This window comes from Ictalurus furcatus, chromosome 14 (genome assembly GCF_023375685.1).
Source record: "Ictalurus furcatus strain D&B chromosome 14, Billie_1.0, whole genome shotgun sequence".
NCBI lineage: Eukaryota > Metazoa > Chordata > Actinopteri > Siluriformes > Ictaluridae > Ictalurus > Ictalurus furcatus.
The window spans coordinates 18648056-18674876 of record NC_071268.1 but is presented as its reverse complement, the minus strand read 5'-3'; the positions used below and the strand labels follow the sequence as shown (position 1 = coordinate 18674876).

General features: G+C 39.9%; 1 protein-coding gene across 1 annotated transcript; it reads right to left on the bottom strand.

Moving 5' to 3' along the window:
• Window positions 1-2411: 2411 nt before the first annotated feature.
• On the bottom strand, window positions 2412-26092 carry atp8b4 (ATPase phospholipid transporting 8B4). Its single transcript, XM_053641950.1, has 29 exons — window positions 25618-26092; window positions 24258-24339; window positions 21558-21653; window positions 20939-20997; window positions 17484-17597; window positions 15879-15977; window positions 14927-14988; window positions 14720-14792; window positions 14373-14443; window positions 14150-14232; window positions 13462-13620; window positions 13149-13237; window positions 12811-13007; window positions 10736-10944; window positions 10606-10649; window positions 10335-10500; window positions 10030-10218; window positions 8605-8720; window positions 7944-8108; window positions 7179-7290; window positions 6971-7076; window positions 6465-6612; window positions 5690-5873; window positions 5098-5321; window positions 4930-5013; window positions 4593-4838; window positions 3239-3377; window positions 2972-3102; window positions 2412-2892 (listed from the first exon to the last, which is right to left on the bottom strand). The coding sequence occupies exons 3-29, from the start codon at window positions 21631-21633 to the stop codon at window positions 2542-2544; spliced, it is 3696 nt and encodes a 1231-aa protein (XP_053497925.1). The 5' UTR covers window positions 21634-21653; window positions 24258-24339; window positions 25618-26092; the 3' UTR covers window positions 2412-2541.
• Window positions 26093-26821: the final 729 nt, after the last annotated feature.

The following is a 26821-nucleotide window of genomic DNA, read 5'->3' as shown; positions in this document are numbered from 1 at the left end:
TCTAGTAAAACAGACAAGTTGGTCATAGTTTTAAAACTAACTATAAATAACTATAAATATCAATCCTGAGAGGACTGTTGTAGTTTACCAGTACCTCGGATAATTGCATTGAAATGATGTACACAGTTGAGTCGATCGCTCTGCGATATACTGGACGTATATGAAGGGCTATGTAGAATTCTCCCAAAAAGTGAATGTCTGAAGCAACATTTCTGCATTTTGCATGCTTGCCTCAGTCAGGTGGGGAAATGAAATGAAAACTAAACAGAGTGGAAACTTTCTCGTGCATTCTCCGAGTCAGTGGCTCACAATTACATGAAATTGCACCAAGAGAACAGAGTGCATTTGCATGAACAAGGAAATTAGTTGAGTAAGATATGGAGTCGTATCTGTGCTTCATTACGCTTGCTCTTTGGAGTCTCTCCTGTGCAATGCTGCTTTTCTTTTAGGCCACCCCATTTGCATGTCTTCTGCTGTTTGACCACCCAGAACTGCTCTGCATATAGCTGTACAGCACTGAGCTGGCCTGGAGAGTTCTGTGCTTTATATCACATTGGGATGATATGAAAAATTCAGATTTTATATATATATATATATATATATATATATATATATATATATATATATATATATATATATATATATATATATACAGTAGCTCACAAAAGTGAGTACACCCCTCACATTTTTGTAAATATTTGATTATATCTTTTCATGGACAACACTGAAGAAATGACACTTTGCTACAATGTAAAGTAGTGAGTGTACAGCTTGTGTAACAGTGTAAATTTGCTGTCCCCTCAAAATAACTCAACACACAGCCATTAATGTCTAAACCGCTGGCAACAAAAGTGAGTACATCCCTAAGTGAAAATGTCCAAATTGGGCCCAATTAGCCATTTTCCCTCCCCGGTGTCATGTGACTTGTTAGTGTTACAAGGTCTCAGGTGTGAATGGGGAGCAGGTGTGTTAAATTTGGTGTCATCGCGCTCACACTCCCTCATACTGGTCACTGGAAGTTCAACATGGCACCTCATGGCAAAGAACTCTCTGAGGATCTGAAAAAAAGAATTGTTGCTCTACATAAAGATGGCCTAGGCTATAAGAAGATTGCCAAGACCCTGACACTAAGCTGCAGCGCGGTGGCCAAGACCATACAGCGGTTTAACAGGACAGGTTCCACTCAGAACAGGCCTCACCATGGTCGACCAAAGAAGTTGGGTGCACGTGCTCAGTGTCATATCCAGAGGTTGTCTTTGGGAAATAGACGTATGAGTGCTGCCAGCATTGCTGCAGAGGTTGAAGGGGTGGGAGGTCAGCCTGTCAGTGCTCAGACCATACGCTACACACTGCATCAAATTGGTCTGCATGGCTGTCGTCCCAGAAGGAAGCCTCTTCTAAAGATGATGCACAAGAAAGCCCGCAAACAGTTTTCTGAAGACAAGCAGACTAAGGACATGGATTTCTGGAACCATGTCCTGTGGTCTGATGAGACCAAGATAAACTTATTTGGTTCAGATGGTGTCAAGCGTGTGTGGCGGCAACCAGGTGAGAAGTACAAAGACAAGTGTGTCTTGCCTACAGTCAAGCATGGTGGTGGGAGTGTCATGGTCTGGGGCTGCATGAGTGCTGACGGCACTGGGGAGCTACAGTTCATTGAGGGAACCATGAATGCCAACATGTACTGTGACATACTGAAGCAGAGCATGATCCCCTCCCTTCGGAGACTGGGCCACAGGGCAGTATTCCAGCATGATAACGACCCCAAACACAACTCCAAGACAACCACTGCCTTGCTAAAGAAGCTGAGGGTAAAGGTGATGGATTGGCCACGCATGTCTCCAGACCTAGATCCTATTGAGCATCTGTGGGGCATCCTCAAACGGAAGATGGAGGAGCACAAGGTCTCTAACATCCACCAGCTCCATGATGTCGTCATGGAGGAGTGGAATAGGACTCCAGTGGCAACCTGTGAAGCTCTGGTGAACTCCATGCCCAAGAGGGTTAAAGCAGTGCTGGAAAATAATGGTGGCCACACAAAATATTGACACGTTGGGCCCAATTTGGACATTTTCACTTAGGGGTGTACTCACTTCAGTGGTTTAGACATTAATGGCTTTGTGTTGAGTTATTTTGAGGGGACAGCAAATTTACACTGTTATACAAGCTGTACACTCACTACTTTACATTGTAGCAAAGTGTCATTTCTTCAGTGTTGTCACATTAAAAGATATAATCAAATATTTACAAAGATGTGAGGGGTGTACTCACTTTTGTGAGATACTGTGTGTGTGTGTGTGTGTGTGTGTGTATATATATATATATATATATATATATATATATATATATATATATATATATATATATATATACATACACATAAATTATAGTCATGTATCTAGCACAACCTTTTCATAGAGTCCCTACAAGTTCACCTGGTGCTGCTCCCTGCCGTTGGGCATGACTACGGAGAAATCCCCTTACCTTCACTGAACTGGGATTTTTCAGCTTGTCCTACATCTTGTATTGTCTGCCGGTTGATCAGATTGTGTATTGTGACTCTAGGCTGTGCTTGCTTCCATGTCTGGGATTCTCTGTAACTCCAGAATACACTGTCTCTTCAGCAGCTGTTGTATGGTTCATGTCTGTTTCCTTTTTTGCTATGTTCTCCAACCAACTGGTACTGCTTTTGAGTCTCTGTGGAGATGAGCCAGGGAAGGCTGAGTTGGAGGACGTGGGGACCTTCATGTTCTTGCCAGAAGTAATGAGCTCTCCGTATCCCTGCTGGTGGGCGAAGGCGTAGGCGGAGCGGCGGGAACTGGTCCTGCGCACTCGTCTCAGATTCTGCTCCTGAGGCCCCTGCCTCCTGCTGGCCTGCTGAAGCAAGCGCACCTGTAGAGGAGAGGACTGCAGTTACTTTTACATGTTCAAACTAAAACACGCCACTTGGTTTGAAATTTCATATACTTGCTTTGTCAGTTTGTGTAGGATGGAGGTCTGTCTTAAGAAAGCGTACGGCCACAACCGGCATTATACAAACCACCGTCACAAGGAGAATGACGAGCCAGACAATTTTTTGATTTAAAGAGTTACGTGCTGTGCCTAGAATAAAACAAAGACATCATGTGACAGATGCCAGAGTTCTTCAGCTGGCACGCAAGAGACCTAAACATGGAAATCATAACAACAGACTAAGTTACTCTGGTAGGCAATAAGAGTGGTGTTGTGTTACACTCACCTACAAATGGGAACTGGTTTGGAAAGATTCTGAAGATGCCATCACTGTTCATTGCAAACAGTATTGCGAAGTACATGGCCAGACTACCCACTATAAAGAAGTGGTTCACAGCAGTCCAGTAGTTTGTGTCAAGACCAATCTGAAAGAGAGACTCCATACTCAGAGACAAGAGAAACTCAGCACACAAAAAGCATAACACAGCAACCATCTGAGAGTTACCTTCTAAAGCCTGTAATACCTGTAACAGCTATGGGGGACTTGTGGATTTCTTAGAATGTGCTTTATACCAGTAATGCAGTCCCCTATATATATGACAGTTTGGAAATGGAAAATGGATCATTGCCATAATTGGTTTACATTTTGCTTGCAACGTTAGACTGTCACAGACAAGCATGGGAGAGAAGTTAGTCTGGAGGTATCAGAGCACCCTGTGTCCTTCAAAGCATACAGGGACATATATAGTGTCTGGACATTAGATTAGATTCAACTTTATTGTCATTGAGCAGAGAACAAGTACAAAGCCAATAAAATGCACTTAGCATCTAACCAGGACTGCAAAACAGCAAGTAGGATTAAGTGTGAAGTGCAGAAGAGACAGTGAGGTAGGGGGGCAGCTTCCCAAAACTAACTTGATCAGATCTGATATTAACTATCACCAATTCTGATTCATCAGAAAAGGAGGAACAGATGAGCTATCTGTGACCCTTGGTTTTTTTTTTCACAAAACAAAAGATGTTCATAAACTATAGCACTTACTATAAACAGAATACATATATATACAGTACTGTGCAGAGGTTTTAGGCACATGCAAAGAAATGCTGTAGAGCAAAGATGCAATCAAAAATAATGAAATTAAATGTTTCTACATTTTAAAAAAAACCATAAAGAGCAGTAAACAGTAGTAAATGAAACAAAGTCAATATTTGGTGTGACAAAAAAAAATAAAATAAAAGTCTCTGGTACAATGTGTGCAGTTTTATAAGGAAATGAGCTGTAAGTTTTATTGAGCATCTTGCAGAATCAGCCACAGTTCTTCTGGAGACTTTGACTTTCATAATTGCTTCTTATTTTTGCAGCAAAACCCAGCAGCCTTCATTGTGTTTTTTGTCTGAAAAGTGTCTTATGTAATATGCTGCTTTCTTTAATGACATACAAACATTTTCTGTAATATTTAATTTTGTGGTAGAAAACTAACATTTGGGAATCTAAAATGCTTTTTGTACTGACTTAATGTCGAAGTCATAAAATAAAAATCTATAACAAAGTTTATACTAAAAAAAAGGGGTGCCTAAAACTTTTGCCCAGTACTGTGTGTATAATACTTCTAATGCAATCAATAGAAAAATATTGTCACCTGGACGCTAACCACGATGACCAGGGAGGTTGCTATAGTAACGGCGAAGGATTGCTGATCAGATATGTAGGTGCCGTCATCTCGCACAGCACACAGGAAAGCCCCATAGGGGATGAAGAAGAGGACAAATGAAGCGTACACACCCTGGATGGTGCACATGAAGAACTTCCGCTTGTTGAACAAGAGATTAAGCTGCCCAGGTTGGTACAAGTTAGGGTAGCGCAGACTGTACTGCTCATTCACGTCCTGTCAGAAAGCAAAGAAAGCAGTTTTAAAAAATGTTCTCACCATTCTGGAGTTCAGGGAATATTTGCGAAGGTGACTGTAGATTTCTGACCTGGTCAAACAAGCCCATAGCAAGAACAGGCAAAGAGGTGTAGACTATATTGAACAGGGTGATGAACCACTGGTCATACACAGTCTACGATATAAAGCAAAGAATCAGTCATACATATTTTTGTGATATGTCTGCAGTTAGCATTTTCTGGGAAGATGATGGGCTTACTTGTGCAGAGAAGCCACACAGAAACCCGAACCAGAAATGCACCAGCGTGAAAGCAAAGTTCTTGTAGAAGAAGTAGCAGAGGAAGTTGCACATGCGGTGGTAGGACCAACGGCCGTGGACCAGCAGGAGGCGCTGCAGATAGCGGAACTGGGCAAAGGAGTAATCTGAGGCCAGAACAGCCTGCATGCCCTCCTGCCCACTGATGCCCACACCAATGTGGGCCGCTGGAGAGAACAGAAGTTCACCACAGATTACCTAGGTAACCACTGCTTCAAATATGACACATCTGAATACACTGACACGTGTACATGCAGTGGCAACCATCATACTCTTATTAACACTACAGAGTTTATATTCAATCAGTGTATTATGATATACTACACAGAGACTATAACACAGAGATATGTAGTGATACAAAATAAAAATAAATAAAGGTTACAATACAAGACAAATATTGCAGCATTCATGCGTCTTTCATTTCTGTTAATGTCATAATCGTCTGATTTTAGATATCTGCATGATCAGATCCTACATTTTCCATGCAGCTAGTGTTAAATTCTTGTATCATAACTGATTGCATTAGCAGTCTTACTCTTGATCATGCTGACATCATTGGCTCCATCCCCAATGGCCAGGGTAACAGCTCTTTTATGCCTCTTGACCAGCTCCACCACCTGAGCTTTCTGCAGAGGAGTTACTCTACAGCAGATCACAGTCTTACATAAGCAGGCCACTTCCAACAGGATCTGCTCCAGGTCTGCCTCCAGTGCATGCGCCTGTAGACCAAATGCTGTAAGACTTGGGATTCAAGCATGTTTCAACACCATTATGAACTTCAATATGCCCAGCATGGTATCAGTAATGGCTAGCTAACCCACAAAGCTATTAAGTTGCTTCAGGGATTTCACTCATGTATATATTTGTCTGTGATTATAAATGTGTGGCCGCCTGGGAAAACCCTTCACATGGTCAAATTTCAACATTTTCTGCTATAGATAGTTCTGAAAACCACAGGCTTTCCTGAATGGAAATTGGTGTCTTATTTGCACATATCACAGAATTCAGCCAGAGCGACATCTGAGGTTTTCTCAGACCACCACATAAATTATACTATATTAATCAACATGGCTGGTTGTTAAACAGAAAGGTAAAGGACCTGAAGGCTAATCTATAATACTCATAGGCAGTAGAAATGTCGTAGACATTTACATGTTGTAGACAAATACTCATAGACAGTAGAAAACAAAGACTGAAGAAGCATGCTTTCTATTTTCCAATAAAACAGTCCAAACTCAGGGAGTCATGCAGATCAATTTCTTAAATCGTTAAGCATTTATAGCACAAGAACACTACATAAGATTCCTTACCAAGCTATGTCCATTAATGATAAGTGCATATTCTGCAATAATGGTTTCCTCAAATACAGAGTCACTGGCATACATATCAGTCTTTGTCACATCTTGGCCACTGGTGAACCTCTCTTTGTTAGGACCCATAATTCTCTCTTTGGCATTTCTGAGCATGGAACAATAAGAAGAGTCAGAATAAAGAATTGAAATGCATTTCATAAAATGTTGACTACCCAAGGCAAATTAGTGATTAAAATGTTCTACTCAAGGTGCATATGCTATGGTGTTAAATGCGTAAAGTGTTTCAATACAGCGGTGAGAAACTGAAATATGTGTTTGAACATAGTGTTGAAAAATGACACTGAGAAGACAACTACAAATTTAAGGATGTAGTATTACGTTTTTAGGGATGTAGCAATCAGACAACCATTAGCTAAACTGCCCTGGTATGCTGTATGTAAAAACAAGTTTGTAACATACGAAAAGGTAAAAAAAGAAAAGAAAAAACAACTAGTGCAACTTACCTCAGCTCCTGCTGAACCTCAAGTGTGCTGTGACCTGAGATTACGAACACCTCATTCATGTCATCTCTCAACATGTTACAGGAGTAGCCAATATTCATCGCTGTCTCTAAAACAAAAGAAACAAGTTGAAACAGTTATGCTACATTGGGTATGACAAGAACACTGCTACATAAGGATCTATAGCAATGTATCCACTGATGCTGCTCACCTAGTTTGTCCCCAGTAAGAACCCAGATCTTAATATTGGCCAGGCTCAAACAGCTAATAGTTTCTGGCACTCCTTCCTGCAATTTATCTTCTATGGCTGTAGCTCCCAGAAGCTTATGGCGAAAAAGAGGCACAGCATGTATTGTTTCAATAGACAGATTTCAGTAGACATATTTTCATCTTATTCGCATAATACATATGCAGATAGGTAAGAAATTAGAGAAAAAAGTGGCACTGTTATGCTATGGGGGCATTTTTCTATCATGTTTTGAATCCACTTTCTCTCTTAGAGTGAAGAGTCACTGCAAATCAATGCAACGTTCTTCTTTATATCCTTCCTATGATGAAACATTTCTATCCCGATGGGAGTGGTCTCTCCCAGGATGACAGCGTCCCAATCCGCAGGGCACAAGGACACACTGAATTGTTTAATGAGTATAAGCGTGATGTAAATCATATGCTATGACCTCCACAGTCAACAGATCTCAGCCCAGTTAAACACCTATGGGAGATTTTAGACTGATGTGTTAGACAGTGCTCTCCACCACCATCATCAAAACACCATCTGAGGGAATATACCTCCACGTTACTGCAACACCATGTTGGTGTTTACTGAAATTTATCATCTGTCTGTATACTTTATACTGTACATTGGTCTACATCAGAAATACGTGTCACACAGACACAATCAACCACCTATAGAACACGAACACACACACACACACACACACACACACACACAAGCTGTCCATGCATCTGCTCTTACCATCAGACCCTGTTCTATCTCCTCGTAGAGATCCCCGAGTCTCTCTTCTCTGTTGTCAAGTGATGTGCTGGCAAACAGCAGCTTCTTCATCCACTCATCAAACATGTCCTCATCTAAATCCTTATAGGCCAGAGCTAACGTCCTCAAACCCTCACCAGCAAACTCCTTCACCCAAGACAAATTTAATGTCCAGATCAATTGTGTAAAATGACAGAAATCTTACAATCAATCCAAAAAATAGCTTGAAAAAAATGACATGGTTTTACTGTGCTACGTATCTAGCAATACATCAATGTACAACATTTACATATTTTATTTCCTGGTTTTATGGCACTTTAGAGCATAATTGTGATCCATTTCTGCTTGTGCAGCATTAAATATAGATTCGACTCTGAAGTGAATGGAGGCTAATTGCTCTTTGAGAAACCGCAGACAGATGACAGGGTGACAATCAGTGGTAAAAGACACCACAGTTAAAGAAAAAAAGAAGTCTGAAATCTTTTCTTCACCTAAGCACTTTTAAGAAAACTGTGAGAGCTTAGAGTAAGGTGCTGTTTTGAGATAAAAACAAAACATTATAAATTAGCTGTGAACATTTCATAAGGTTTAGTTGGATAGTTTTGAGTAGATAAAGAAGAAAGAGTCACTAGAGTGAACTCACATTAAGGTGTTCTGAGGTAGTGCTCTTAAGGTCCTCATTGGATGGGTCTAACCTGTCAAAAATTATTGTGTCAGCTCCTTTAGAGTAAAGCTTCAGTTGCCCCTTTGGGTTTCTCACTGTGTAAAAGAAAGGGCTGAGCATGTTATTGTGTTCACATAGTCACATTCAATACTACAAAGTAACTCAATACAGTGCCCTCCACTAATATTGGCACCCTTGGAAGCAAAGGTGGGAGCAAAGAAGGCTGTGAAAACTTATCTTTATTGTTTAACCTTTTGATCTTTTGTGAAAAAAATTCACTGTGAAGAGGAAGGTTCGAGTGGCCAAAAAATCTCCAAGGATCACAGCTGGAGAATTGCAGAAGTTAGTTGCATCTTGGGGTCAGAAAGTCTCCAAAACTACAAACTGAAGTCACCTACATCACCACAAGTTGTTTAGAAGGGTTTCAAGAAAAAAGTACTCTACTCTTATCCAAAAACAAACTGAAGAGTCTTCAGTTTGCCAGAAACTACTGGAACTTCAAATGAGATTGGGTTCTATTTTCAAATGAAACCAAAATAGAGCTTTTTGGTAATAAACACCAGAGGTGGTTTTGGTGCACATAGAGAAGTATGGAAAAGTACCTCATGCCCATGGTTAAATATGGTGGTGGCTCTTTAATGTTTTGGGGCTGTTTTTCTGCCAGAGGACCTGGACAGTTTGTTACATGGCATCATGGACTCTATCAAATATCAACAGATATTAAATGAAAACCTGACTGCCTCTGCCAGAAAGCCTAAAATGGACCGTGGTTGGATCTTCCAGCAGGACAATGATCCAAAACATACATCAAAATCAAGACAAAAATAGTTTACTGACCACAAAATCAAGGTCCTGCCATGGCCATCCCAGTCCCCTGACTTGAAACCCAAAGAAAACCTGTAGAGTGAACTGAAGAGGAGAGTCCACCAGCATGGACCTCGAAATTTGAAGGATCTGGAGAGATTCTGTATGGAGGAATGGTCTCAGATCCCTTGCCATGTATTCTCCAACCTCATCAGGCATTATAGGAGAAGACTCAGAGCTGTTATCTTGGTAAAGGGAGGTAGCACAAAGTATTGACTAAGAGTGCCAATAATTGTTGCGTACCTATATTTAATAACGTTTTGGTTTTTTTGATAAACCTGTGTTTTGTTTGCAATTGTTTGATATCCATGAGAGCAGAGTATTTTTGTGATTATTTTTTAACAAACGATCAAAAGGTTAAACAATAAAGACAATTTTTCACAGCCTTCTTTGCTCATATTTACCAAGGGTGCCAAAATTATTAGAGGGCACTGTATATCAAGCAAAATTGATTCAGCAGTGGTCCAGCAACAAAATACCTGAATATCTTTAATTAATAATAATGCTACTGTGTACATGGGTAAACGAAACAGGGCTCACCAATAACACTCATTCTCTTCCGGACATTGTTGAAATCCAGTATAGCCAGAAGCTGGTAGGTGACAGGTTGACCCATCTCATACAGGGTAATGGTCTCTGGTGTTCTAGCTCGAAATACAAAGCCAAAATTGCGAGCTGCAGTAACCAAGGCTCCTTCATCTGGTGACTGAGCCTGATACACCAGCTCCCCTACAGATTTCAGAGGAAAAGATAGAAAAAGGCTTTAGGACTGCTAAGCTCTCCTTCAACAAGTTTCAAAATATTGACTACAAGAACACTTATACTAGCCTTTTCTTATAGTTTACCTTCGCTCCTCTCTTCAGGCATGACTGTATGGCACAGAGCTAGCAACCTGAAAAATTCCTGCACCAACGGCTCCTCCAGTTTAATGGCTTCCACCAGGCTGCTGTCATAGAAACGAAACTTCCTGTCCATTAGCAGGTTGAAGGAGAAATCCACACATGGAGTTTTCTAAACAGTGAGGGTAACAAAGTGGGGGTGACTCAGTATCCCTTCAGTGGCTTTAAATTGTGTCATAGATTTTGATCAGACATTATATTACATTGTAAATTGTACCTCTGTGATATCCACTTTGTGTCCAAACTCATCATATACATCACCTACACAGGGATAAATACCAGTCAGTAAAGTAAAGCATGACTGTTTAAGGTAGTATTATTTGTGTGAGAGTGTAGCGCGTACTCACCATAAGTCTTGCCATTGATGGAGCATTTATTGAAGACCATAATGTTCTGAGTGAGGGTCCCTGTTTTATCTGAGAAGATGAACTCCACTTGGCCCAGCTCCTCGTTCAGGGTGGTGGTTCTTGCCTCAGCCGGAGTGTCCTTAGAACTGTAGTACATCTTCCGGTCCCAGTTTATGAAAAAACTGTGGCCTAGACGCAGCACCTCAACACTGCAGAGAGTAAAAGCACACAGTTGCGATTAAAACTAGGAATTTACACTCACTGGCCACTTTAATAGTAACACAGCTACCCCTGCTCATGTATGCTATTATCCAATCTGCAAATCATATGACAGTGGCACAATGCATAAAATCATGCAGATAATCATACATCACCAAAACTGCATGGTTGAAAATTGGAAAAATGTCATCTGGTCGTTTTCAGCTGTTCAGTTTTGGTGATCCTGTGCCCACTGTAGCCTCAGATTTCTGTTCTTGACTGACAGGAGTGGAACCTGATGTTGTCTTCCGCTGTTGTAGCCCATCTACCTCAAGGATTTATGTGATGTGCATTCTGAATGCCTTTCTGCTCACTACATTTGTAAAGAGTGGTTATTTGATTTACTGTAGCCTTCCTGTCAGCTCAGATCAGTCTGGCCATTCTCCTCTGAACTCTCTGTTCAAGGCATTCTCCCCACAGAGCTGCCACTTACTTTTTTTCTCCCCTGTTTTTTTTTTCTTTCTTTTTCTCATCCATTCTGTGTAAACACTATAGACTGTTGTGCATTAAAATTCCTGTAAATCAGCAATTTCCTAAATACTCAAACCAACCACTAACATCCATGCCACGATCAAAGACACTGAGATCACATTTTTCCTGAATCTGATGAACATTAACTGTAGCTCTTGACCTGTATCTGCACGGTTTTATGCATTGCGCTGCTGCCACATGATTGGCTGATTGGATAGTTGAATGAATGTGCAGGTGTACAGGTGTGGTCAGTGACACTGAGTGTATTTGTGGCATGCTTCTTTGACTGTAATGCTTTCAGAAGGTATTATAGTGTTATTCCAGCCATTATAAGTGAATAGTGGGCTGTGCTAAGTGGTCAAGTTAATCTCATAGGACTTTGATAGGTGAGAGATCTGGTAACCTGGGCAGGGCAGATCCTTTCCCACAGTAAATCTTGATGAAAACGTCAATGAACATTCTGGGTTGTTGACAAATTAGCTTAAGGCTACAAAACATTTCCATACTAAGAGCTATTAAAATAGATACTTTGAAAAAAAAATGTCTCTGACTGGCCTGGGGTTTGTAATCAGCAACTAAGTATTCCAACATTCCAGTCTAACTGTAACCAATCATAAAACTTCTCTGTAAGGCAGTGTCTCTCTCTACCTGTCAATGATTTTGTATGTGCATAGACAGCTAGATAAGGGTGAATTAATTAAACAGGAAACAAAGTGCTAGCCTGATGGAGAAGAGATGGAGATTGTGGAGTGGAGTTGTATGGAGTGTAGTTACTGATTTATCTTTAGGGCACAGTGACAGAGACAGCTGATGTTTGACCAAAAGTTCTAGCTCTGCCATTGCTGAAAATGTCTTACACTACCAAAGAGCATGAGAAAATTAAGAGTGCAGCAGTATATACTTTAAAGGGTCCAGAAAGAAATTGGATGGAGCAAGATTGAATATCTGAGGCTTTTCAGCCCTGGACAGACCTCCCAGATTTAAAAGAATTGAAACCCATCTTGCCTTGCTGCATGGGAAGTCATTATTCTGTTTGGTAGGTTCTAGTGTAATTTATTTATAATCCAAAAGTCTGGGAGGATACTGACCACCTTTTTACTGTACCACTACAGGCCACATGGAGGCTGCACTAACTGCTGCTCTAAAACACAACAAAGCCACTTTACTGTAAGCATTCCTTAAGTACATTTTTACAGATGCCTTTTTTCCAAAGCAGCTTACTGAGCTGAACAGATGAAAGCTAATGCCCTTGTCTGGGTGTGATACCAGAATTTGAACCCACTACCTTCACATCAGTAGCCCAGAGCCTTTAATCCATGAAACACAACTGCCACACTACCACTTACCTAACATAAAGAGAGATGGGAACAACAGTGTTGAGGATGATGATGTAAGACCAGAAAGTGAGGAATCCGGATAAGACAGCACTGCTTAGCAGTTCATCCCAAAGCAGGTATGCCCAGAAGTTTTTCCCAACTTTTTGCTCCCAGATGGTGTTCCCGATAGCCAGAATGATGCCCATGCAGATGAGGAATCCAAAGATCTATAAACCACAGAAACTGTATCAACTCTTTCTTTACTAACAAACTAAAAAGACTCAGTAGACATAAAATGAGCTCATGTCTAGAACTATGAGTAATTCAGATACAACATGCAGACAAAACCCAGGATGTAAAGTACTCACCCACAGTACTAAAGTGTTCATCAACTTGTCAATGCTGGTCCTTTTGAATTTCGTCCTTCCACAGTTCTGCATTAGCTTGGTTTGGAGCCCTTATGATAAAACAACAAAAACACACACCCACAATTGTGCAATACAATTAACCATGAGGAATTAAAAGGAACATGGTTACTCCATTTTAGGTACACACCACCAACCATTATTACTTATTAAACATTAATAAATAAATCCAAAGTTGCAAATACAGTGTTGTTGTGTAGGAGAGTAGAGATAAAGCCATTCAGAAGTACTTAAATGATCACAAAAAGGAAAATACCAGCAAAGATGACCAGGCCAAAGCACCACTCAGTGTTTCTGAGCATACACCCTCTCAGCAACATTTTCTCATTGTCCAGTGAATACTTATTGTCTTTCCAGTACAGAGTCCCAGTGAATCTATCCAGTTTATTATTAGGAGGCTCACATAGAACTTCTCCTGACAAACAGAAATAAAATGGTAAAAACACAATTTTAAATCAGTAAACTGTCAGGTATTGTATACAAACAATATAAATGTACATAACTGTGATCTTTAAAGCCTGATTATGCACCTGAATTAAGCTATAAACATACATTACATTCACTTTTCTATATACAAAAGATCCCTTCAGGGTTCCACCCAATTGACAAGCTTTTATACCCTGAAAGCTAATTATACCTTCATATATGAGATTTTCCTTCATGTATTACCTTTTTACTAAGGTGTATGGGTGCTAATTTACATACATATGACATATACAACATATACGACACATGACTTAAAAAGTTTCAGGGGTCTACAGTACTTTACAGTGGCATGCAGAACTTTATCAAATTCAAAAGTGCACTAAAGTAATTCACCTTCACAGCAGTTCAAGCATACAATTGCAAGTACTAGGCACACACTAAATCTAATCAATGTTTCGTGTGAGCTCATCTTGAGAGTACATCTGTAATGATAGTGCGCTACTCATGTTCTGAAATACCATCGAACTCTGCAAGCTTGGCAACGTCTGCTCCGAGGTCTGAGGTTACAGTCAAAGCTTGGCGCACCTTCAGGTTTGTCTCTCTGTTAGAACCAAAATCCATAGAGAAGCTTTTTTTTTTACATAGACGATGGGAGTATAATAACTATAAAACAGAAGCTGTAAGACATTAGACACTAAATCCTTCAACAATGATTAATGTGTCTCGCTAGCATACTCTTACCCGTCTAACTCTGCTGTCTCAATATAGCACAGCCCATAGGGCTCACTGCTGGAGAGCAGGAGCAGATCCGCCTATTGATCCCACACACAAAATACAGAGAAGAGTGGATAAATTAATCAAGCACTCCAGTAAGGCCTCCACAGTGGCACTCCTGATGACACTTATCATATAAGCCCATATGATAAACGTTTGTGGCCCATTTGCAATGCTATAGTAATATCTCAGGCGGGAGCTGATTCCATTTATATTTGACGGGAATGCTCAATAACATAATGAAAGGTATTTCAAATCCACTGAATTTTCTTTTCTTTTTTTTGAGCACATTTCCGAAAGACAGAGACACTTACAGCAACAAACTGGTTGTTCTCAAGTTTTATAATGTCTCCAACTCTAACATTCATCCATTTCTCATTTTGTAGCCTGCAGAATAAAAATAAATAAATAAATAAAAAAGACACAACACTAGGACATTTCCTTTAGGACTCATCACACTTTTTGTATATTACGTATCTTAGTTGATAACAGGATGAAGAGCATTAAAAAAGATGACTTACATTCCCTTGATGAGTACCTGAGACTGGCGTGTGTTGACTTGTTGATCACTTTTATGGCGGAACTGGAACACAACAGGCAGCAATTACCACACAAGGCAGATAAAGGAGCTGAACTAAAGTGGATGACTGAAGTGTTATGAAAATATAATGAAGCTAAGTTCTCCCAGGCACACAGCAGTGCAATAGAAGTGTATTATAAAATGTTCGGTAGAGAAATTGGTTAACAACGGCTTTGTTTTATCTACAGTAACTTGTAGGTTAAATGGAAGTTTAAATGATAAGTATTAAGATAAAAATGTGGTCTGTAAATGCCGGGGGATCCTTTCTACAGTGCTCAGGGAAATAAAATGATAAAATCAATATGTTATATACTACAATATAATATAATAGGATGCTGTGGAAAACACTGTTTATCATATGCCCAGCAAAGTATGACTAACGTTCAGTCATTCATCTTCAGTAACCGTTAGCGGTGGATCCGGAGCCTATCACAGAAACACTGGGCATAAGGCTGGAACACACCCAGATGGGAAGCCAGTCCATCACACGGCACCATGCACATACACACAATACACCCACATGTTCATACCTTGGGGCAATTTAACTTAGTCAATTCACCAGTGCAGCTTGTTTTTGGTGGTTGGAGGAAACCCATATGGACACAGGGAGAACATGCAAGATTAACACAGAGATTAACCCGAGCTCAGAATTGAACTGAGGACCCTGGGGCTGTGGAGCGGCGATGCTACCTTCTGTGTCACAGTGCTGCCTATGACTAATGTGAAATGGGATTCTAGTGCATAATCTAATCGTTCACATTTTCTTGATTTTTTTTTCACTCTATCCAACCACTTTTCATACAGAGTAAACAACACGTGTTGATATATAAGCAATCAATGAAAAGCACAAAATGACAAAACTCAGCATGTCAGCACACAGAACAGATGCTCACATAGTCATCAGTAGCATCTTTTACAGCGGTGATAGTCAGTACCAACACCAAAGGCACAATAGTGGTGAACCAGGACAGAGAGGAGATCTCCGGGATTAGCTTTTAACACAGAACCAAACAGACACATTAGTTCAGCAATAGTTTAATAATTATCGAATTAATTAAATACAAAAATTTAAAACAGATTAAACTGGTTCTCTCAGGACCAGGGGTTGAGATTCCGTGTTTTAATTACGACCCCAATTCCAAAAAAGTTGGGACAGTAAGGAAAATGCTAATATGAACAAAGAGGAGTGATTTATAAATGTACTTTGACTTGTATTTAAACTAAAAACGTATAAAGACAAAGTATTTAATGTTTTACCTAATCAACTGCATAGTTTTTTGAAGGTAAACAAATTTTGAAAAAATTTATTTTGAAATTGATACATGCAACACGTTCCAAAAAAGATGGGACAGGGGCAATTTAGGAGTAATAACGATGTGACAAGTTGAAATAAGAAGGTGATGTGAAACAGGTGAGGTAATCGTCTAATCATAGTATATTAAACCACTTAGTATATTAGTATATTAGTATATAATAAACCACTTCTGAATGCGCGTGATCTCCAATCCCTCAGACGTCACTGTATTTAAAAATATCATGGGTCTGTAACGGAGATCCTGACATGGGTTCGGGAATACTTTGGTAAACCTTTGTCAGGTGACACCATTCGCCACTGCATCCACAGATGCAAGTTAAGGCTTTACAATGCAAAGCAGAAGCCATATGTCAACACCGTCCAGAAGTGCCACTGACTTCTCTGGGCTCGGTCTCATCTGAGATGGACAATAACACAGTGGAATCGTGTTTTGTGGATCAACAAATCAAATAGTTTTTGGACAAAACAGCCGTTGTGTTCTCCGGTCAAAGAGGAAAAGGAACATCCAAGCTGTTATCAGCGTCAGGTCCAAAAGCTAGCGTCTGTCATGGTATGGGGGTGTGTCAGTGCCCATGGCATGGGTAACTTGCACATCTGTGATGGCACCATTAATGCAGAAAGATATATACACATTTTGGAGCAACATATGCTGCCATCCAGAGCAGGACAACGCCAAACCATATTCTGCCCGGATTATAAGTGCATGGTTGCGTAAGCAGAGAGTGCGGGTGCTAGCATGGCCTGCTGCAGTCCTGACCTGTCTCTGATTGAGAATGTGTGGCGCATTATGAAGCGCAAAATAATGCAACGAAGGCCCTGTACAGTTGCACAGCTGAAGAAATGCATAATGGATGAATGGGGGAAAATTCCGCTTGCTAAACTTAACCAACTGGTGTCTTCAGTTTCCAAACGCTTAATAAGTGTTATTAAAAGAAAAGGTGACATTACACAGTGGTAAACAGTCAACTGTCCCAACTTTTTTGGAGGGTGTTGCAGTCATCAGATTTGAAGTGAGTATATATTTTCAAAAATAAATTAAATTCACAAAGTAAAACATCAAATAATGTGTTAATAATGTGTTTTCAATATAGTACAGGGTGAGTTGAATTTTCAAATGACTTTTTGGGGTTGTACAATAAAAATTATTTAAGTTGTAAAAATGGACAAAACAAAGGAAATCTACCTGTAGAATAAGCAGAACTAAGAAGTATGCGTTGGCAAACCGCTGAAACTGCTCAAACAAGTTAATAGGTAGAAAGGTATAGAAGGTGTACTTCGCTGTCTTGATGTGATTGTCCTGGAGAAGAACAAAATATCATAACAGCGTAAAATGTCACTGTTGATATGATACTTCATAATATAATAAAAGTCATTTTTATTGCTGTTTATCAAGTACTTAATTATATGAATGCCGGAGTATATCTATCTGAATCTTTATCAATCATATACAGTATACAACAAAAATGAACACATCCCTGTTCAATATCATTAAAATGTAAGAAAATTGCAAAGCATTTCAGGTTAATTCCACTTTATTTGTATTTCATCAAAGACAAGAATGGTTAAAGCAAATTAAACTAAAAAAGGGAAAACACAAATATGCGGCTTTTTCAATCGCAATAAAGTGTCCAAACATTAAAAGCAAGTGGAACAAAAGTCAGTACATCAGTTACTAGATTTAATTGTTCACTTTTCTAATATTTTGTATGTCCACCTTTGTTGCTTAAAACTGCCGCATTGTGCACGAATCCATTGTAGCACAAATTTGTGGAGAGATATTCTGTCATTCTTCACTGATGATTCTTTTCAGCTTTTCTTTGCTGGAGGGGTTATACTCCTCTACTTTCGGCTTTAAGATTCTCAAAGGTGCTTTATAGGATTCAGCTCAGCTGACCAGGTGATGTTTTTATTTTTATTTTTACTTCTTTAAAGCCTCTTGTGTGCTTTTGCAGTGTGATGGTTTTCATGTCAGAACATTTATTTCCTGCTGAGTCTTTACATTCAGTATCAGCCCCATATTAAAACACTATGTTTCAGAGTTGGCACTACACAGCGATGGCGATAGTTTTGGCCTGGGCCACTCCAAACAAGTTTATCTTTGTTTCATCAGAACAGACAATATGCTGCCAATATTACTCATACTTCTTTACATTTACATTACATTTATTCATTTAGCAGACGCTTTTATCCAAAGCGACTTACAAATGAAAAAATACAAGCAAAGTGATATATGAAGCAGAGAATTATACAAGTAGTGTTACTATACAAGATCTTTTACTGAGTTCTAGAAAAGCAAAGTGTGCAGAGTAGAGGTATAAGTGCCAGAGTAAGTTTTTTTTTTAAGGATAATGTTGGGTTATTGTTTTAGGGGTTGGTTAGGTGTTCACGAAAGAGTTGGGTCTTTGGCTGTTTTCTGAAGATAGTGACAGATTCTGTGGTCCGGATTGAGGTTGGAAGTTCATTCCAGCACCGAGGAACAGTTAGTGTGAAGGTTCTGGAAAGGGACCTTGAGCCACGCTGAGTAGGCACTACAAAGCGTCGGTCATTAATCGATCATTCATCTCATGTTGTCTGGCAAACCTTAGTCTTGAAGTGCTGATTTGTTAGAAATGGTTTTCTTCTCGTGTAATGTAATGTTCAGTACGTTGTCTGAGCACTCACTCTGAGGACAATTTCTGAAGATAAACCTTGTGCTAAACTGCACATACTGGTTCTGTTTGGTCTGTTTTTCAGTGTAAGATTGAGTAAATGTGGAATGCACACTGTTGTTGCGGCTTTGCTGTGGCTCTTTTAATACTTCTTAATAACTGCCACTTTTACGACACAGGACGATACGCAGGAAGTAAGTGCAGGAGCAATGTCGTTATTGACACACAAGCAGACAAAACACCGGGAGCGCGGTCTATACTGATCAAGGTTAACTAGATTAAACATTAAACTAAAGTCTAGGCATTGCACGAGCACAGGGCATGGAAATAAGACCGCTTCGCAAACATAACGTATTCGCCAGGTAAACACTCATTCAGCTACTGACGTGACCATATACGAATACTCGTTAAACATTACTGACGTAAACCAATAATACTGCGCCCAAAATTATGGAAGTAGCAGGAGACCACCGTGTCGGGAAATTTCAGTATTACTTGGACTTCCTGACACGGGAGGAGTACTACGCGTGGCAGGGGAAGCAGCAGGAGGAGTACCAGGCTGCGCTAAGGAGGCAGCAGGAGGAGTTGCAGTGGAAACAGTGGGAGGATAAAGTAGATCAGTTACTCCGCAACGTGGAGGAAGCGCTTCGCCCCGTCCCGTAGCGCGGAACAACGCTCCACCTTTCTGCTCTGCTGAAAACCCAGTCATGCTGCCCAGTCCGGAACCGAAGGCTGGCCTAGAACTTTTTTGGGGGGGGGGGGGCAACGGCAACATCAGAGCTCCAGCGTGAGACCTACGGGGAGGTCTCAGCTGTGGAGCTCCAGCCCAAGGTTAACATGGCAACCTCTGGGCCCCCGTCTGAGGTCAACATGGTGACCTCAGAGCTCCAGTCTGAGACCTATGGGGAGGTCTCAGCTGCGGAACTCCCACACGCTGAGGACGCTGCTCCGAGCTCCAGCCCCACTGAGGATGGCCCTCCGAGCTCCAGCCTCGCTGAGGACGTCCCTCCACGCTCCAGTGCTGCTGGGGACATCGTCCAGCGTTCCACTGCTGCTGGGGGCGTCATCCAGCGTTCCATGGCTGCTGGGGGCGTCGTCCAGCGTTCCAGTCACGCTGGGGGTGGTGCTCCGCCTGTCTGCTGCCTGGCGAAGGCCACCCCCTTGGAGGGGGGTTCTGTTACGCTCCCGCCGGCAGGTGGCGCTGCGGCGTCAAAGCATAAAAGACTGTTGTTTGTTTGTTTTGATTCTCCATGTGTGCAGGCATTGGTTGATTTACTCCAGGTGTCTGTGATTTAGTTTAATCATGTTTGTTATTTAAACGCCTTGTGTTGCTGTGCACTTCGCGCAGTATTATTGGTTTACGTTAGTAATGTTTAACGAGTATTCGTATATGGTCACGTCAGTAGCTGAATGAGTGTTTTCCTAGCGAATACGTTACATTCGAGAAGGGGTCTTATTTCCATGCCCTGTGCTCGTAAAATGCCTAGACTTTAGTTTAATGTTTAAACTAGTTAACCTTGATCAGTATAGACCGCGCTCCCGGTGTTTTGTCTGCTTGTGTGTGAATAAAGACCTTGCTCCTGCACTTACTTCCTGCATATCGTCCTGTGTCGTAACAGCCACAATAACTGTGCTTATATTTAGTAGTTTACCAATATTATTGTACTGTTTTCCATCTTTGTGAAGCTTTACTATCTGGTTTCTTAATTTGTCAGACAATTTTTTGCCATGTGGAGGCATAATAGATTAAACACAGCACATCAAAGGCTTATATATTTCACATTTAGCCTTTAACAGGAAATTGCATCACACGGTGTACTCACTTTTGTCTGTGAGTTGTACTATATCTTTTATACAATCATACAGTATGGAGATATGGAAATGATTGTAGGAACATCTATCCACATACCATTATGCATTTTTTAGAGCTTTCACTAGCCATACTGCATTTTTAAGACAGATCTTAAACATCAGATGGAAAATAACTTACAGAGTAACTGAACTTCTCATTGTAGTCACGGTCATTGGCTCTAACACGGCGTTCCTCCTCTTAAACAAAGAAAATGTTTGAGAGAAAAAAAAACTATATTATTAGGATGGTATTTTCTACCAAACATACATACAATTTAGGGCAAAACTTCTGTCATTGTTTCCACTGTCTCACATTTAACCATCTCTCACAGGTTTCATAGGTTTGTATGTTTCTGTGTTGTACTAACCTACCGTAAGTCTCAGTTACAATCTGCACTTTACATCAGTCAACTGATTACAAAGGAGATGTCCAAGAAATTTACATTCTTGGTCAATGTCCTCTGCAGTGGTTATATAAAAAGGGATGGAGTTGCTATGAAACCTGTTCACTACACAACCAACATCCATTACAACATGCTGTAAACTTGTTTTGGCTTTGCTTTTTTCTTCAGGTTTTCTCCCAGTCACAAACTCCCAAGGGCTTGCATGCCTATAAGTAGTACTTTTATTATAGAACCCATAAACAAACAAATAGGAATAAACAATGTTTCATCTTTTACCAGTCCTCTTTTAATACTCTTTGTACACTTTGTACTCTTTATACTCCTCTACACTCCCATGAACCCATGCAGCACTACCTTGTCCAGGCGCTTTGGAGCGCGGGTTCCAGCCTCCTCTCCATGGCACTAACGTCCACAGCCATCTCTCCGCCATTGTCTGCCTGCACTGTCATGCTTATACAGCACAAACAAGGTTCATCAATCAGCCAATAAACCCATTTCAAGCTGTCCTAATCAGAACACTCCAGTTTCCACTGTATACCATCTAGGTGCATCACTACACACTAATCATACCAATCATCTGCGCACATTTGTGGCATCAGCATTTCTCTTGGGCAGATAATTACACTAATACTAAAATTGCTTCAGTGTTCACATTGGAATGTAACGGACATTGCCTGCACTTGCCTGAATGTCTAATAGACAGAGACGTGTTATACCAGAAGCCAGGGGGCGTAAAGTAATTACCATAAAACTATGTCTAATCATTGAGAAGCTGTGAACAGCAGGGTGCTGGGCTGTTTAGCATTATAAGTGCACCATTTTACAATTAAAGAGATAAAGAAAACATCCAATGTTAACTCAATAATTTTAATCCTACAAGCACATGCAAGACATACTGTCAAACACAAAAACTGTCCACGCTTAACCAAGTAAAACTTTTAAATAAAGCCTTAATGTAAAATATGTCCAAGTGACAAAAAGAAAACTATAGGTATAAAAAATCCTCATGCAGGCCACAGTAGAATTTTAAGTGAAGTAAAATAACTTAATACTTTTAAGAATACAATTGAGATACAGCAATGACTCTGTATTGATTTGAATTTAGCAAATCTGACTTACATTTTCTGCTGACTATCACACAATGCCAAGACCTACCCTCTAAAATCCCTTAACAGGAATCCTGCTGGAGAGTTCTTAAAATATAAACAGTCTCATATTACACTGCAACCTCAAAACTGTGGCACTATGCTCCGGTTCCTCAACATTTATCCCTGGAGAATGGGAACAATATCATTTTAAGTTCATATATCTACTCTACAGTTCCTATTGATAGTCTAAAATATAAATATAGGTTTATAAAGGTGGGTGAATAATTTCTGAATTACAGCTCACCCCAAGCAAACACAGTACAATAGGAAATGGAATTACTCTTTCAGAGCAGGTGCCAGCAAGTGTTAATTATTAAAGAGGGTTTAGTTGGACTTGTCTGATCTGTTTACACCTTTGGTTAGTACTGGTTACTGAATCCATAGTACAGACATAATCAACTGCAAGGTCCTGGTAACCATTTATAATATAAGAGTCTGATCATGAAATATAAATTTATAGCCAGCATCTGATGCATATTACCAACATCCAGACTGGATTGTGGCATCAATTTTGCACATTTCTTTCCAAAAAACCCACCTAAATTAGTATCATTTGACTAATATAACATAAAGCTTCTATGTTGTACCAATTTCTATATAATAAATAAACAGGGAAATGGAACATGTCTACTGTATATGATGAACATATCAGTAAGCAACACATTTTCCCCACAAGTAAATGTCTAATAACAGCAAAAAAAAACTCTCTTAATTTAAGCTTTAAAAGCAAAACAAGCAATAATAATTTTCAAAAGGCTGACTGACATCCCCCCCCCTTGCATTCCATAAACAAACATGAAACAAAGTCGTATCAGTTCACACCAAGTACAAGCCCACAGTGAGCGAGCCAACAAAAACAAAACGCAGAGAACCAGACTATTACCTGCAGGTTTGACCTTTATGTCCATTTCTGTCCTAAGGCACAAGACATCCACAACAAAGACTTCCAAGTAGCCTCAAGGTAATGCGTGTAAAAGCGAACACACGTATACATACTTGTTCCAGAGTGTGAAGAAGAGCGAATAACTTAATGATCTCTGGTTAACACAAGGTCACAAAGACAAAGCATTGCATCATTAGAGAGTCCCTGCTACTAATTCCCTCCCACCATTAAGAAATGCGCGGGCATGCACGGGGCATGTACAGATGCAGACACACACACACACACACCACACAGCACACACAGCCTTTACTCTTTTACAACACTTATGATCATACAAAAATATCCCACAAGAAGACTCTCCAGCTTATCTCTGCAGAGCAGCACAGCGTGCAATGAATAGCTGGTCAGTAGTATTCATAGATGCGTTCTACATGTGCCCTGTTTGATAAGGATTGATTAAGGATGTGGCTGTATATCATGAGATTTTGCATTTGAATGTGTATCAGAGAGCCAGGAGCAACATCCTCAGAAAGTGGATGGCACCAAGGTTTCAACACCACCTGAGAGGATACGTGTATGTATGTATATATGTATATATATATATATATACACACACACACACACACACACATACATGCATATATATATATATATATATATATATATATATATATATATATATGTATATATGTATATATATATATATATATATATATATATATATATACATATATACACACATATATACATACACACACACACACATACATATAGGTATGTATATGTATGTATATGTATATATATGCTGTCAGGGTTGTAGTCCGGTGTGTATTAAACGCTCTGTTTTAGTTGAGGTCATCTCCACTCAGGCCTTGTTATACATTCTAAACATTTAAGTCTGAGGAGAATTAACTGCCCAAGAGAAAAATCATACTAACTATACCTTATTCAACCACAACAATTTACACTAATACAAGCATGCATTACAGTGAAATCAACATAGTTATTAATAGTAGCTCTTACCAATGCAAATGTTCTTCTTCCAAATTGCCATAACATCAGACTACCTCCAACCGTTCCCAAGGATTTCTCTATAAAATAACATCTTTGTCATTGGATGATAAAACTCAGGAGAAAAATATAAATGAACATAAAACATGTCATCAAAATAAGTGCTAAACCTGGATTTTAATCATTAGAGAACATAATTAACAATCGAAAGTCTCTGCTTGTAATTTAGTTATTAATTAATCTGTAATTAGCATGAAATATTCACACAGTGAAACTAACAGAAAGGTAATGAGTTACTAGAGTGAAGAATGTATGTCTGGGCACACTGAGTTTGGGAGTTTAAGAGGTTAAGTGACTGAAACATATCTAACAAAACCAGGCCAACGGTTGCACACAATTTCTCGACATTCGGAAATACCCTCCATTTGGAGGGCACCCACAGTGGGTGTGATATTTAACATCAAACGCTGATTATTATTATGCCGAATAATGGTTCTTTAGAGATGTACACTACACTGAAGAGCTCGTCCTAATGAGAACCCAGTGGAACTGCAGCCACTGGAAACCCAGTGACTCTCCAAGAGCAGCGGTCCCACAGGGAACCCTGCAGACCTGGGAGTAAACAGGGATGTAAACACATACGTCCAGGAAGGATTTAAAGGCGGCCATTTCATGTGATGCAGTGACTTTGCATTACTAAGTTTGGGGATTTGATGCAAAGGTAGACATATAGATGAGCAATTGATAAATACATAGGTGTGTGTGTGTGTGTGTGTGTGTGTGTGTGTGTGTGTGTGTGCGCGTGTGCTGTACTGTGCGGTACTGTATACACACATACAATTTATTATACAGTATAAAGAGGGATTCCTTTTTTCTTCTTTTTTCTTTTTTTTTTAATAAATCAGAGCGTAATATGAATCACAATAGCACAGAGTTAACTAACCAGGCTTATTGGGCATCTCTCATCATTCCCTCTAGTGGTATAATAGACTATGGCTATTCAAAAACATGTCAAAGCAATTGTACGTTATGATGTCTTATTTTACAAGACTGCATTTGCCATTCTTATTGACACATCCATTTCAGAAGATGACAATATAAGCTAATCTAGTAACCATGCTAGGTAGTCTAACAGCGTCATGATCAGCTATCTGTCGTTTTCTTCATGGCACCTCAACGACAACACATGAACATAAACAAAGCCGTGGTGTTAATTTAAATGACATTCATCTCCATTCAGGTGAAGCTCTGTACATAATTTGTGGAGGTACCCATAGCAGGCAGTTGTGCAGCTTTAACCGCTCTTAATCTTTTCAGTTATTTCGTTTACTAGCTTGGAGGAGTGTGTATATGTACATGTATATAGATGTACCTGCTGTACTCAGCCTCTTCAGCATCAGACACATAAGGAGAATAACGCAGTTCCTCAGCACAGCCTCCTCTACTCTGAATTTATCACCCGAGCATATCGCCTACGAGTCCCATTTCCACTGTGGAACCATGAATTTACACACAGATTTACACCACACAGAATAACAGAAAGAGAAAGCAAGGAGTTTTTACCGAAAACATGCTCCATTCAAGCGCAGACACGCTGTTGGTGTGTGTGTGAGAGAGAGAGAGAGAGCTGCTGCTCCTGAGTCTTTATCCACACATACAAGTGGGATACAAGCCAGATATTCTCTCTCTCTCTCTCTCTCTCTCTCACACACACACACACACACACACACGTTTGTCTTACTGTCCTTGTAAGGACCTGGAAAAAACAACAACAATAGAAACCATCACAGAAATACTAATGGTTTCCAATACAAATACCATCACAAACCATCAGCTACCATTAAAAGCTTTACACCCCCCCCCCCCCCCCCCCCCCCCAAAAAAAAAAAAAACCTCTCACACACACACGCACACACACACACACACACCACTTACCTGCAATGGCCCATGTTGTTGCTGTCAAAGGAAGCAGCACAATTTCCCTATAGACCATGACTAATAACAAATGAGTTACAATAACAAATAACTCACTCTCACTCTTTGGTCTTCTATGCCATGACTTTAAAGGAAAACTCCACCCTGAAACACACTGAACATATTTATATTTATATATAAACGAATTGAGAGAATTGTGAGAATTTAGGGGTTGTTTGCTGCTTTGATGTCACGTGGACATTGCTAGTGCTGTTAGAATGGAGTTCAGTAGAAGAAAAAAATGTAACAAAATCAATCATAATATTTTGCTATTAGCTCCTCAAAATAAAAGAGCAAAACCTTTTTTTCTCACTCATTATTTTCCTGTAATGTTCAATGTCATATTAATGAGAAATACAGTGTAGGATTAGTGGAAACAGCAAACACTGGACTCAAATTTCCAGAATGCAATGCAGCTATACAATGTAGTTGAAATTAATTATGGCAGAGACTAATGGCTTTGAAGGTATTATTAGCATAAAATCTGAAGCTATGGAAAGACTGAACACAATATCCAGGGTTCTAGGTAAAAGATAGGGTGAATTCAGATATATTGGGACCTCAGGTAAAATGTTTATTTTTAAAATCCTCGGTTATGATGC